We start from the raw sequence: 12,894 nt of genomic DNA on the forward strand, positions 1-12,894 counted from the left end.
TGCAAAGTACAATGACCATTTGGGTAATTCACTCGAAAATAAAAAGAAATTCCCATGAAACTTCACTCTCGCGTTTGTCTTTGTATTGTTGATTCGTCCATTCATGTTAACAACATTATGCACATAATTCGTGGTACTGAACCTGGCTAGTAAAGGAATCTGTATTATAGAACAAAACACGTTGGTATCATCCAAAAAAATATTTATCTTTCGACTTTGAAATATTCTGGTAATTCTCACTTCAACAAATATTGATGTCCATTGTAACCTAAGCCCCGACCTGATATCCCACTTTCACCCAAGCCAACGCCTCATTTCCTTTCCTTTATTTTTGTTTGTATTTTTTCTTTATTTTTAACGCTTATATGGACAATTCCATCCTCTGACACATAGATCTTATGCCAGAGAAGTCTCTGCCTGGTAATTTAAATGATAGTTGATCTATTTTCGAAGAAACACCCACAACATTTCTGAGTAGTTGATTAAATCATAGCCCACTCAACTATAAATAGCCCTACACCATTCATCAAACTTCATCACTTTTAAACCACAAATCATACAAATGGAAGGCCATATTACTTGGACTGCATATACAGCAGTATGGCTAAGTATTTTCGCTCTCTCTCTTTTCAAGAAATCTTCGCAAGAAGAAACTGAATTTACCACCTGGTCCAAAACTGGCCTATTATTGGAAATTTGAACCTCATAGGATCACTTCCTCATCAGTCTCTCCACCAACTCTCTCAGAAATATGGTCCCTTAATGCATCTCCAATTCGGCTCATTCCCGGTCGTTGTCGGCTCCTCGGTCGAGATGGCCAAGATTTTCCTTAAAACCATGGATGTAACTTTCGTGTCTAGGCCTAAAACGGCTGCTGGAAAACACACGACTTATAATTGCTCCAACATCACTTGGTCCCCTTATGGACCATACTGGCGACAGGCGCGCAAGATGTGTGTAACGGAGTTGTTTAGTGCAAGAAGGCTTGAATCGTACGAGTATATTCGTGTAGAGGAAATGAACTCTCTTATCAAGGAGCTTTTCAAATCTTCAGGAAAGCCCATTTTGTTGAAAGACTACCTTTCGACAGTTAGTTTGAATGTGATTAGTAGAATGGTTTTGGGGAAGAGATACTTGGATGAATCTGATAACTCAATTGTGTCACCTGAGGAGTTCAAGAAGATGTTGGATCAACTTTGGTGATTCAATACCTTATATTGATTTCTTGGACCTGCAAGGATATATTAAGAGGATGAAGATCCTAAGCAAGAAATTCGACAGGTTTTTGGAGCATGTTCTTGATGAGCACAACGCCAAGAGAGAAGCAACACAAAGTTATGTCAGCAAAGACATGGTTGATGTTCTATTGGAACTAGCAGATGACCCCAATCTTGAAGTCAAGCTTGAAAGGCATGGAGTCAAGGCATTTACTCAGGTATAGGAATTCAATTTTCAGGTTTCGTATAAGTTACTTCTTTTTCCTTTGTAACAAATGTAAAACTTGATGATCTTTAGGATTTGCTTGTTGGAGGGACGGAGAGCTCGGCAGTGACTGTCGAATGGGCCATATCAGAGCTCCTAAAGAAGCCCGAGATATTCAACAAGGCAACCGAAGAGCTTGATCGGGTTATAGGCCAGAACAGGTGGGTACAAGAGGAGGACATACCAAGCTTACCTTACATAGAGTCCATCGTCAAAGAAACCATGCGGCTGCACCCTGTGGCACCAATGCTGGTGCCACGGCTATCCCGAAAAGACTGCAAAGTCGCTGGATACGACGTTCAGAAAGGAACCAGAGTGCTCGTAAACATATGGACTATTGGAAGAGACCCTGAACTGTGGGAGAAACCAAATGAATTTTGTCCAGAGAGATTTATTGGGAAGGATATTGATGTAAAAGGCCACGATTTTGAGCTTTTACCATTTGGTGCAGGGCGCAGAATGTGTCCAGGATACAGTTTGGGACTGAAGGTGATTCAGGCAAGTTTGGCTAATCTTTTGCACGGATTTAAATGGAGATTAGCTGATGATATGACACCTGAAAATCTCAACATGGAGGAAATATTTGGGCTGTCCACTCCAAGAAAATTCCCTCTTGCTGCTGTGGTTGAACCTCGTCTGCCACTCAATCTTTATTTTATATAAATATTGGCAATAAGATTTCAATTTCTTTTTCTTTCGTGTTGCTGTCAAATACAAGTAATATGGCTTGTCCATAGTTTCGTTTATGAATAATTACTAAAGTCACCACTGACTTGAGAGAAAAATCGGGATACTTGTTGGCAATTCTTCTCCTCCAAACCAGCCAAGAATGGTCTAGAAAAAAGACACATTGGATGTACATTACAAAAAAATGTATACTAGCTGAGCCGATGTATTTGTGCGATGAGTGAAATTGAGAGAGAATTGAGAGAAAAGCTGTAGCGTGCAAGTAATTTACAGAGTACATATTTCTGGGCTAGTGCCCTGCTACATCGTTTTAAGCTTAAACACTAGTGTGCAAGTGATTTGTCTGGGCGCATTATTCGTATGCATCAGCTAAGTGATGAAAACACTCTAGGCCTTGTCCCAAAATAGTCGTTCAACTTCATGCTCTATTTTTAACGTACAAATATAAAGAAATTTATAACACTCAATATACCATAGTAAAAAATTACAATTTGCACAATACCATACGACTTGTATACATAGTTAATTTGTGTGAAGACTAAACAAATACATGCAGAATATCTTCAACCTCAGCCTTTATCATAAGTTGTCCCCTCATCTGAAAACGTCGGGACGTGCTGTGAATGGTCAGCAAACAAATGTACGTACTCAGTTTCAACCAATTATTGACATGCATTTAGCAGTAACGTAATGCCCTGGATAATCTAACTCACGAGATCAAATGTAACCTTTCTTGGAGAACTATTTCTTTGTGCATGTCTGATACACAATATCATAAAAATTAAGCTACTTGTACATTCCATTTGTACATCGTGGTTGAAGTTTCATGATGTGTAAAAGATTGTTTCATGTATTGTTAAAAATCAATGACAAAACTGTGTCAACCAAGATGTACATGTAACAAAACTGATATTATAATGTGCTTGTGCTTGAGAGTACGACATTATATTCTTTCTTAATAATTTATAACCTTAGCAGCCCTCCCAAGTCCCAGGTGTAAAAAGGTTTCTGCCATACTACTTCAATCCTTAGGGTATGCATGTCTCATGACATATGGTGACAATTACACCACATAACGAAGACCCAAAAAACCCTATTTTCCGTCAAACTCCCACAACTCCCTTTCCGAGACCCATGATATTGACTAGAACGGCTAACCATGATGAATGCTTTAGCAATAGAATTTTGTCATTTGTACATCATTTTCTTTACATCATATATATATATATATATATATATATATATAGGATTTCCTTTACATTATTATCAACATTCCCTTTGTTTTCAAAATATTGTAGGCGGGAAAACCCTTTTTATTAAATGGCAACTTGACAAACGGTTAGCAATAATATACAGATTTCGAACTAACAAAACAATATCTCTTGCATAAATTATTTTTATATAAATCCAAAGTATTACTAAACTACTTTGTAATACTAAGATTAATCGAAAAACATGAAACAAACTAAATCCCTGTATGATATAGCTAAAAATCAAAATTTAATAATAGAAGTAGATGAAGCCCTTGTTTCATAAGAATGCATTTTTAAATAGTGTATTGATGGAAAATATGTGTTAAAAAATAAGGAAAAGTTTTGGATTTACATGTAATATTATTTTAAATATGTGATTGAAATTATGTCAAATCAATGTTTAAGAATATATTTTTTTGAAAGAATATGAGTCAAACAAGCCCAAAACATGCAATTGAAAAATTGTAGATTTCATGGTGTATAGTTAAAACTCACGTGTGTGAAGTCAAGGTTGGTACATCAACAAACATCACACCACACAACAAAACTCCTTTGAACAGGATAATTTGGAGAAGAACAATTTTGTCCACAAAAATATCCCACAGCCCAAACAATTGGAAGAGACAACTAGTCCATTAATATTCAGACTTCTATATCTATGTATATTGCTTCATCAATGGTGGTGAAAAATGGCAAAACAGCAGTACCCTAATGGCATGTGGTATACAATATTAATTGAAGCAAAATTAGAAAAGACAATGAAATCAAAATCATATTCACTGTACAACTGCACGATCCTTCTCTTCATTATAGCATTCATAAATTCAACAAACTAAAAGCTAAAGAATCAACCCATATATAAAAAGTAGAAAAAATCTAAAGAATAAAACTGCATTTCAAGAAGAGGATGAAGAAAGAAACAGAGAAAATTCCCCTCCTTTTTCTTATGGCAAAACTAAAAACAGAATCAGTCTTTAGTAGAACCCCGAGAAGTAATAACTTCATTTGTTTCCCTCAGAAAGGAACTAGAAAACTTTGTTGGTAGATCACACAATGAAGAGTAAAGTAATCCCAATAAACAAAATTCGGTTTATGCAGAACCGCCCTTGCCAAAGCTTTAGTGAAATGCTCAGCACCAAAACTGAGTAATAATATAGCATTTCATATGAACCACTTTCACAAATTTACATCTCCCGTGCCAATGCAATAGGAACACGTTAGCACTCAAGAAGTATCAAATTATGTAGGACATAAAACTTGTGCCAAGAAGAACATTGTTTATGGCCATACCTTTGTGTCTATCATAGCCAAATGAACGGTATTTACAGAAAAGAACCCTGCAAAAAATTCATGAAATAAATGCAACTCTCACAATTGAAATCCAAAGGGGAAGTAAAATTTGATAATAAAATGCTTTGGGAGTACAAACCTATTGTTGAAAAAAATGGAGCAGCTCAACTGGTAAAGGCATTAAGCATTTAGCAAATATAATTATTGGTGTGTATTATGACATGTTATCTAGCAACCAAGCTGCCATTTTGTTGGTGTCTCAAATGTTCAATAAGATACTGGTAAAAAGATTTCAGAGCCTTGATGTCATTACCCTGAGAATGAAAAGATTGAGATATATAAGGTGAAATGAGATAGTATATTAAATAAAGCAGAATTAGAACCATGCATTGCATAAAAGATTATATCACAAGACCAGACAAATGTACTTGATTTGAAAGGAAATCCAGCTTGGCAGCTAGAATTATTCATCTAGCGATCAAGTTTCTTGCGTATACTACATTCAATAGTCGAAGTAATTATGTGTACGCTTAGAGCCTGTTTGGTTTGGATTAAAATCTAATTTAAAGTCAAACAATCAATATTAAACACTTTTTTATGGGTCCCACAATTTTTAAAACATACATTTCAAAAACTTCTATCACAATCTACTAAAAAATCCAATTTTAATCCCCGTCAAATACCCTCTTAATTTTAAAAGGAAAACACACACACACACATTGATATTAACATTTTTCAACAAATTTCAAAACCTGTGTCCCTGTGATTTCAGGTTTGTAGTTGAGCAATCTCAAAATTTTAGAGCTTGAAAAGCCAATGCTTAGTAACCAAACCTCAATGCAAGCAATGGCACCAGGCACCCAGGGTTATGCCACAAAATCCCACTGCACGCAGAGACAGAAGCTACTGCCTGCCACTTCTGCCCCCCACCCATATAAAAGTCAAATAGAAAACAAAAAAAGAAAAGGGTCGCACATATATATTGATCAGCTGAGCTCCAGCAGAAATAAACGAGCTGCAAAAGTTTAGATGACCATCCAGTTAACTAATTCTACAACTTTGTATTCAGTCTCCATTTACAAGCCAACAAAAATGTTTCATGTCGATGGTCTCAGGATCATTATCAGTTGTATGTAACCTGGATCAGCTACTACCTTAAAACATTTTTATATACGAAACATGTCATATGCGAAATTCAATTGCAAGTTTAAATTACTGTTGCTAAAAGCAACATATACCTGCAGCTTCTGACAATACTGTTCTACAAAGTCTTGATGGCAATGCGCATTGGAGAAACCTTTTGATACAAAATGATGAAGAAAATCATTGCCAAATTTCTCATACATGACCTTCTGAGCTAGCACTATTTCTCCGAACAAGCTAAGCTGCCATAAAAACCCCAAATAAAGAATGGGAATTTATTTAGCCTAGCATAAAAAACAAAAAAGATATTGTAAAAAAGCAACCACTTTGGTAGAAATATAAATTGTTCACCAGCAATGCCAAACAGTGTCATCACAAACAACAAATCCAAGGTGGGAAAAAAATATATACATATACATATACGTATATGTACATATATATACGTATACATATACATGTAAATATAATGTACATATACATATTGTATATGTATACAGATATATATATATTCTACATACAAATACAAGCCAAGAACTTGATCTTTTCAGGTCAAGGAAGATTATGAACATGGAAATCCCAACAACATACACTTGCATATTGTTATTTAAAACGTTGGCAAGACTTACAGTGTTTGCATCACGAAAATCAAAGGACTTGTCAAGCACACTGTAGAGACAACAATTGGTTGCAAACACCTCAACGACAAAACTTCGAAAACCAGGAACCTGGAAAACAGTCTCCCTTTACTATTCTGAAGAAATTATCACTACAATTATTGAGTTTAAAGAGTAGATACCTTTTCTTCACTATAAGGCCTGGTACACCAATCTTTAATTAGCCTTATTATTATCTGTACACATGCCTGAAAGAAAAAACACAGAAGAGGTTGGATTGATCGTACACCAACATATATTCTAAGGATTCTGAAGCACATTAATGGTTGTAAGCACTTCTGCAGTAAGAAAGTAGTGGTACACACCTTCCGTACAGCGATACCATTATGATAACAAGATGCATATAACAGCAATTGCATCATTGGATCCAAGTAACCCTGACCTCTTGGGGAAAGGAAAATTGGTGATAGATCATGAGTAGCAATCACATGAAGAAATGTGTAAAATGTTCGCTGAAGCTCTTGCAGCTCGCGGATTTCCTGAAAGAAAAGAAATCAAAATGACACAAGTCAACTCGTCATCATCTGAACTGAAACAAGTGTTCGAAAACGAATTCTCTTTAAGTTCAAATATAAGTGTATAACGTTAAATGCTTCGTGCTTGCAGCAACATCCTATTTCCCCTTGTATCCAAAAAAAATCGTAACAGAGATCCTTTAGTTTAGATATCCATGTTGACATTGTATAATAAAATGTTTTATGGCAACATCTATGCTATTGATTACTAGCATGTGTTGCACTGTATGCTTGTAAGTAGAAATCACTTCCATGCTAAGGTAACTGAAACGATCTTTTTAGCACCAAAGAGAAGTGACAAGGTCAGAAATGCTTATTGCATCAATACTAGTAACAAAATCATGAAAACTAGAATGCCTCCACACGGTCACCTCACTACTCAACAAGTTAACATACCTCAGTACTGCCACCAGGTCCTGATGGAATATCACCTCTTGGGAGAATACTAAACAGCCTACCAGCAATAACAGGGTACACTTCCTCCAATATGTCATAGACTCCAGTGTTGAATTTGCAGATGAGCTGGTTAAGAAGTACCAAAAAACCCACCAGTTCCTTTGACTGCATATGGCAATATGATGGTCAAAGCTCTAATTATTACCATCTACGTTGTAAAAGCAGATGGAAGGAGAAAGACAAATCGCTAATCAATGATCACAACAATTCATACTTCCCTTAAATTTTCATAACTTTGATAAAGGAAATCAATAAGTAAATACAAATCATAGGCATCCAATTCTGAACGCTTTCCCCTTACCCACCATCATAAGAAATCAAAACTTCTATAGATAAGAAAATACATAATATAGCACCATAAGTATGACGAGAGCATGTACCCATGTCCTTATTGATGTAATATTTGTTACAGTCAGAAAGCACATTCCAGTTTCGACCATTGGTAGAAATTTTAACAAGATCTTACACAAGTTGTAAAATGTACAAGGAGGAAAAAATAATCGCAGAACATGTCATCAAGAACAGAGATTTTTAGAGGTCAAGATTGAAAAATCAAACATATTGTCAGGACATTGTTAGCTGGTACAAAAGTTATCTTGGTAATTTAACAAAATATGGAAGGAGGCAACGATTTATATTACAGTTTTGATGAAAACAAACTATAAAAAAGAAGAAGAAAAAAACGGCAGATATTTATACCTCACTTTCTGCTAGCAACTGCTCCAGTGCCTTGGGAAGATATGGGAACACTGATGCTCCCAAGGTATCCACCATACGGTGAATAAATGAAGTGACCTAACAAAGGAGGTCCGATTAGCTGAGGAGCTTATCACACAGCATTAATGAAGAAAGCTCAAAAGCATACCTTACACCGTAGTGGTACTATCTTCGGAAAGACAACTAGTAGTTGTAGGAGAACATCTAATGTCTGAATATTTATAAAAGAACCTATTAAAACACAGAAAAGATAAAACAAACATCCTTACGTCTAAACAAAAATCTGCTCATAGAGCCCCAAAGTTCTATGAGGCCCTTGTACGAGGTCAGCATAGAATAATCAGAATGCAGATTAAATCACGCACTAGTTAGTTTGGATACAAAAAGACATGGACAGTGAAGCTTTCCACCGACCTGTTTGAACATGAGACCAATAGCAGGGCGACTGGCAGTTACAAGACGCTCACTGAAGCCCTGAATCAAACATGCACCATACTCATTAGAATACAAATTTATGCAAAAATTATGAAAACTTGTCCAAGCAGATTCAAAAACTTGACAAAATAATGTCATGTCAAACTCGTAAATTAGATGCAGCTTAAATTTTCACCCATTAAAGAAAGATTAACAATTATAAAAAAGATGCCATCCTTTCTCCATATCACATTTAGCCCCTGTTTGGCCCCCATTACATGGAAAATTAATGGGTGGAATAGTTTTTTTTTTGAAAAATGAGTGGTTGAAAAAGAAGGAAAAGTTTTCGATTTACGTGTAATATTATTTTATGGAAGATTGTATGGTTGAAAATAGGAGAGAGAAAAATGAAATGTAATAGAATAAAAATTAATGGGGGCCAAACGGGGGCTTACAATGAGACAATAAAATTTTGTTTCCTTTCTTATCAAAGATACTACAGAAAAGCGACATATTCAAAAAACAAATAAATAAATAAATAAATAGATAATAATAATAATAATAGTAGTAGTAGTAGAAGTAGTAGTAATAATAATAAATGAAATTAAAGCAACTGGTATATATAAGAAACAAGAAATTTGAAAGGTCAAGAAAGACCTTGCTGAGGGCATTAATGGCCATAATTATTTGCTGGATCTTTGCTATATTTGTCGCAGATTCATCGGGAATCTGAGTTTGAGCATTTAAGAGGGCAAATTCAACCTGCCAAAGCATTTTGATTTTTGATTAACTAAGTGTTGAGTAACAAGAAATCAGTTTAAAATAGATGAGAATATATGATATCTAGATAAATTAAGTGTCAACATTACAAATTGATAAAAAGAGGGCCTGCACGGGTAGCCTAATAAACACGTTTTCATAACAAGCAATCAAACTTGACCTGCTGACAGAGAGGAGTAAGCAAGGCAGCTAGGTAGTCAGATTGCTTTTCAAGTGGTACATCTTCCATTCCAATTAATAACCCAATTGCCTGTAAAGTAATGACAACAACTCGCCTTGGATCAGACATCAATAATATAAACCTGCAAAAATAAATTACTGGTATAGCATATACCTCAAAAATGTGACTACCATCTTCAGATCCCGATTGTGTTTTTGATGAACCATCCATTCTAGTAAACTGTGCAACTGTATCTTGTAGACTCTGGAAATCCAAGGAAATGTCAAGCTCGATAAGGAAAAAGAGAATAACAAGGTGTGGCAATTACTCAAATTTTCCAGCATCTAAAACAACAACAAAAAGCTGCTAGTATATAAATCATTTTTCTCAGCACTCTGCTCGACATCCACTTAAAAGTCCAATTGAAACCAACTTTTTTACAACCCATGAGGCCCTCTAAAACAAATAACCAATGAAGATGGCAAAAATGAAATGAACAGTTTAATACCTGCAAGATTGTCTCTATATAAGGAACAAGCTTTGCTTTGAGCAATTTGACAACTCTCATGAAAAGATAACTTGCCCTTCGACTCACATTGACATTTGAATGGTGTATACCTCTTTCGTCAAGAAAGGCACCCAGGGCTACAGGAATATATTGAGTGTTCTCCTGCACAAACTTCATATATCTTGTTATCGTTTCCAGGAAAACAAGTGCCACAATCCTATTGGAATGACAAGGAAATCTCGTTGATAAAAGCATCAGAACCAGCTCTCCCAATTGACCACTTGCAGTCCTCATCATATCATCACTTATTGATTCTCCAAGAGCATAAAATAAGGAAAGTGCAGCTTCTACCACTTCAACATTTCTATCCTCTGATGATGCAGCAGCACTTGCTAATGAGTTCCTGATAAAAATCTGAGTCATGTCAGGTGCTACACAACCTACACTGCGAAGCAATACAAATAAATCTTTCCTAAACTCCACCATCCTATCTTCTTCTTCTCTCCCGATCTTGTCCAACACATCAAGATTATTGCGGTAGATAGGATCAAACTGAATCTGCACTCGAATCACTTCTAATATCTGTCGCACATGAAGTAGCTGTGTTTCTGTCAGCATGGAAAGACTTTTCATTGTATTAACATAACCAGAAAGAAACTGAACAATGCTGAACGTTGCATCAACTTCACAGCTCTGCATTACATAAAAAACCGACGGCAAAACCTCATTCAACAGCTCCAATGAAATCTCTTTACCGTCACTGGGGCTCAAACGCTTGGAACATTCCAAAGCCTCAGCAGCATAGCCAGTAAGCAAAGAAGCCACGCCAGAAACCAACTCAGAGTCACTATCCCCTGCTACCAATCCAAAAGCCCTTCTTATATGAAGACTCTTTAAAAGGGCAAGTTTTGACTTTGAATCCATCCGCTTAGAGACCGCTGCAAGAAGAACACTGGCAGCAGCAGCCCGAAGCTGATCTGGAAACCCATCCACCAACATCAATTCAAAAAACAAACTAGTAAATGATTCGTTCACAATCAAGCTAATGTCAATCCATGATATGTACCTCCTCATAGAATCTAAAACACCAGTACACAACTCCGGGTCCGAATTCCGGTACATCAACACAACGTCATACCATGCCCTTACAATCTGAGGCACGCATTGTGCCCTCATTGCATCCTTAATCCTCCCCGCCACAGCCATCTCATCCCCATTTCGTGGATAGTCTAAGCTGATTACTTCATCATCCAACGCATTCAAAATCCGACAAAACATATCGATAACCACCCGGCCTTTACTCAAATTTGGCAAGAAATCAATAAAAACAGAAGGCCAAATTGATGGGTACTCAAAATATATTAATGTCACAACAACCTGAGCAAGCTTGTTCTTTATAAATGCCTGGCCCTCCAAAACCAGAACAGAGTTGTGGTCATTAACATTAACAGCCTCGCAACAAGCCATTGAAAATATGGATTTCCGAATAAAGGACTTCTCCTCTAGACCCATTGATGAGTATTTGTCGCGAAGGGCCTCGTGGAGGCATTGCAAACACCAGAATTGGACTTGAACTAACTTAGAAAAACAGAGCTTCTCTATACATATGGAAGGAATGGATAGAGTCTCTTTAATTTGCTGAATAAAAGTCGCTGCCTTTGATTTCAGTTCTGAATCTACAGTCCCAGATTCATCAAAGCATATTAAAATCGCCTTTTCAAGATCATCCATTATTACTACGAAATCCCAAAACCCTAATTAACTAAAAAAACTCGCCAAATTTACTCCCACTGCAATAAATTTGAATGAAAAAATGAGCAATTTCAAAAAGAAAAATCCTTGCCTTCTGCATTAGTTTAACGGAATTTAAAGTGATTGGAGGATTGATGAATTCAAAACAATTTGATTAAACAGCAGGATTTGTTAAGGCTGCTTACCTGAATACCTAAAAATTTGATTGAAGAATAAAGCTATTGGTGAATAAAGCTAGGGTTTTAGGATGAATCCAGAAATTAATTAAAAAAAAAAAAACCCCCCTCAAACCTTGGAGTCACCCAATAAGTTTTATTAATATATATGGGTGCGTCTGTGTTTCGTATATCTGAGAGAGTTCGGGCGCCTGCAACTGGATGTGTGTGAAGAGGAGGAGAAGACGGAGGCTGGGCAAAGAACTCACGTTTTATACACACCGCCCGCCCCCAGCCACTCCAACCTATGTCATCCATCCCATCCCCCAAGCAATTTTTATTTTATTTTATTCAAACTTTTATGGAAACAAAACGGGTTAATTATTTGAATTGTGCCTAAACTATGCCCCTCTTTGCCCTCTTTTTCTTGGACAATACTACACATATCAAATTCTTTTATTGAATCTTTTACGTATTATTCACAATAAAGATGAGAGTCAGGAGTCAATATTTTTAAATTCACATGGATCTCGCCATACACTGTGCGAGAGGAGACACTATTTGATACCCATATTATATACAAATGGAATTTTCCCTTTTTCTTTCAAATTTTCCTTCTCACTCTTATTTTTAATCATACAATTTTTCATAAAATAATATTACACATAAATTGAAAATTTTTCATACTTTTTAACCACACATTCTTCAAAAAAATATTATTCCATACATTAAAGATTGAAAAAAAATGAGGCTAAATGGAAGTTATTATATCAAATGCTGGTACTTAGTAAGGGCTGAGCCACATTAATTTCAAAAAAATATATTTTTCAACAGTAATTTGATATCATTTCAACCACATATTTTTCAATAAAATAATATTATAGGCAAATATAAAATTTTTCCTTATT

General features: G+C 35.9%; 1 protein-coding gene and 1 pseudogene across 4 annotated transcripts; one reads left to right on the forward strand and one right to left on the reverse strand.

Moving 5' to 3' along the window:
• Positions 1 to 267: 267 nt before the first annotated feature.
• Positions 268 to 2,386, forward strand: LOC111405070 (annotated as a pseudogene).
• A 228-nt stretch (positions 2,387 to 2,614) lies between these two features.
• Positions 2,615 to 12,327, reverse strand: LOC111405069 (exportin-T-like). Of its 4 annotated transcripts, none has more exons than XM_023033765.1 (15): positions 10,080 to 12,327; positions 9,746 to 9,835; positions 9,572 to 9,661; positions 9,289 to 9,393; positions 8,632 to 8,691; positions 8,366 to 8,428; positions 8,200 to 8,295; positions 7,441 to 7,605; positions 6,835 to 7,008; positions 6,652 to 6,717; positions 6,482 to 6,580; positions 5,951 to 6,092; positions 4,852 to 5,026; positions 4,713 to 4,759; positions 2,615 to 2,786 (listed from the first exon to the last, which is right to left on the reverse strand). In XM_023033765.1, the coding sequence occupies exons 1-12, from the start codon at positions 11,808 to 11,810 to the stop codon at positions 6,051 to 6,053; spliced, it is 2,781 nt and encodes a 926-aa protein (XP_022889533.1). In that variant the 5' UTR covers positions 11,811 to 12,327; the 3' UTR covers positions 2,615 to 2,786; positions 4,713 to 4,759; positions 4,852 to 5,026; positions 5,951 to 6,050. The 4 variants fall into 4 exon arrangements, with proteins under 4 accessions (XP_022889533.1, XP_022889531.1, XP_022889532.1 ...); XM_023033763.1 differs by having other exon boundaries at positions 5,951 to 6,097; positions 10,080 to 12,326; XM_023033764.1 differs by lacking the exon at positions 2,615 to 2,786 and having other exon boundaries at positions 4,177 to 4,759; positions 5,951 to 6,097; positions 10,080 to 11,869; positions 12,017 to 12,326.
• Positions 12,328 to 12,894: the final 567 nt, after the last annotated feature.

Source organism: Olea europaea, chromosome 12 (genome assembly GCF_002742605.1).
Source record: "Olea europaea var. sylvestris chromosome 12, O_europaea_v1, whole genome shotgun sequence".
Taxonomy (NCBI): Eukaryota; Viridiplantae; Streptophyta; class Magnoliopsida; order Lamiales; family Oleaceae; genus Olea; species Olea europaea.

Excerpts from the sequence above, each read along its gene's own strand:
- LOC111405069 (XM_023033763.1), bottom strand. The coding sequence starts at position 11,810 with ATGGATGATCTTGAAAAGGCGATTTTAATATGCTTTGATGAATCTGGG. Across the intron at positions 9,394-9,571 it reads TTACTCCTCTCTGTCAGCAG|GTTGAATTTGCCCTCTTAAA; the intron begins GTCAAGTTTGAT and ends ATGCTTTGGCAG. Across the intron at positions 6,098-6,481 it reads ATTTTCGTGATGCAAACACT|CTTAGCTTGTTCGGAGAAAT; the intron begins GTAAGTCTTGCC and ends TTTTTATGGCAG.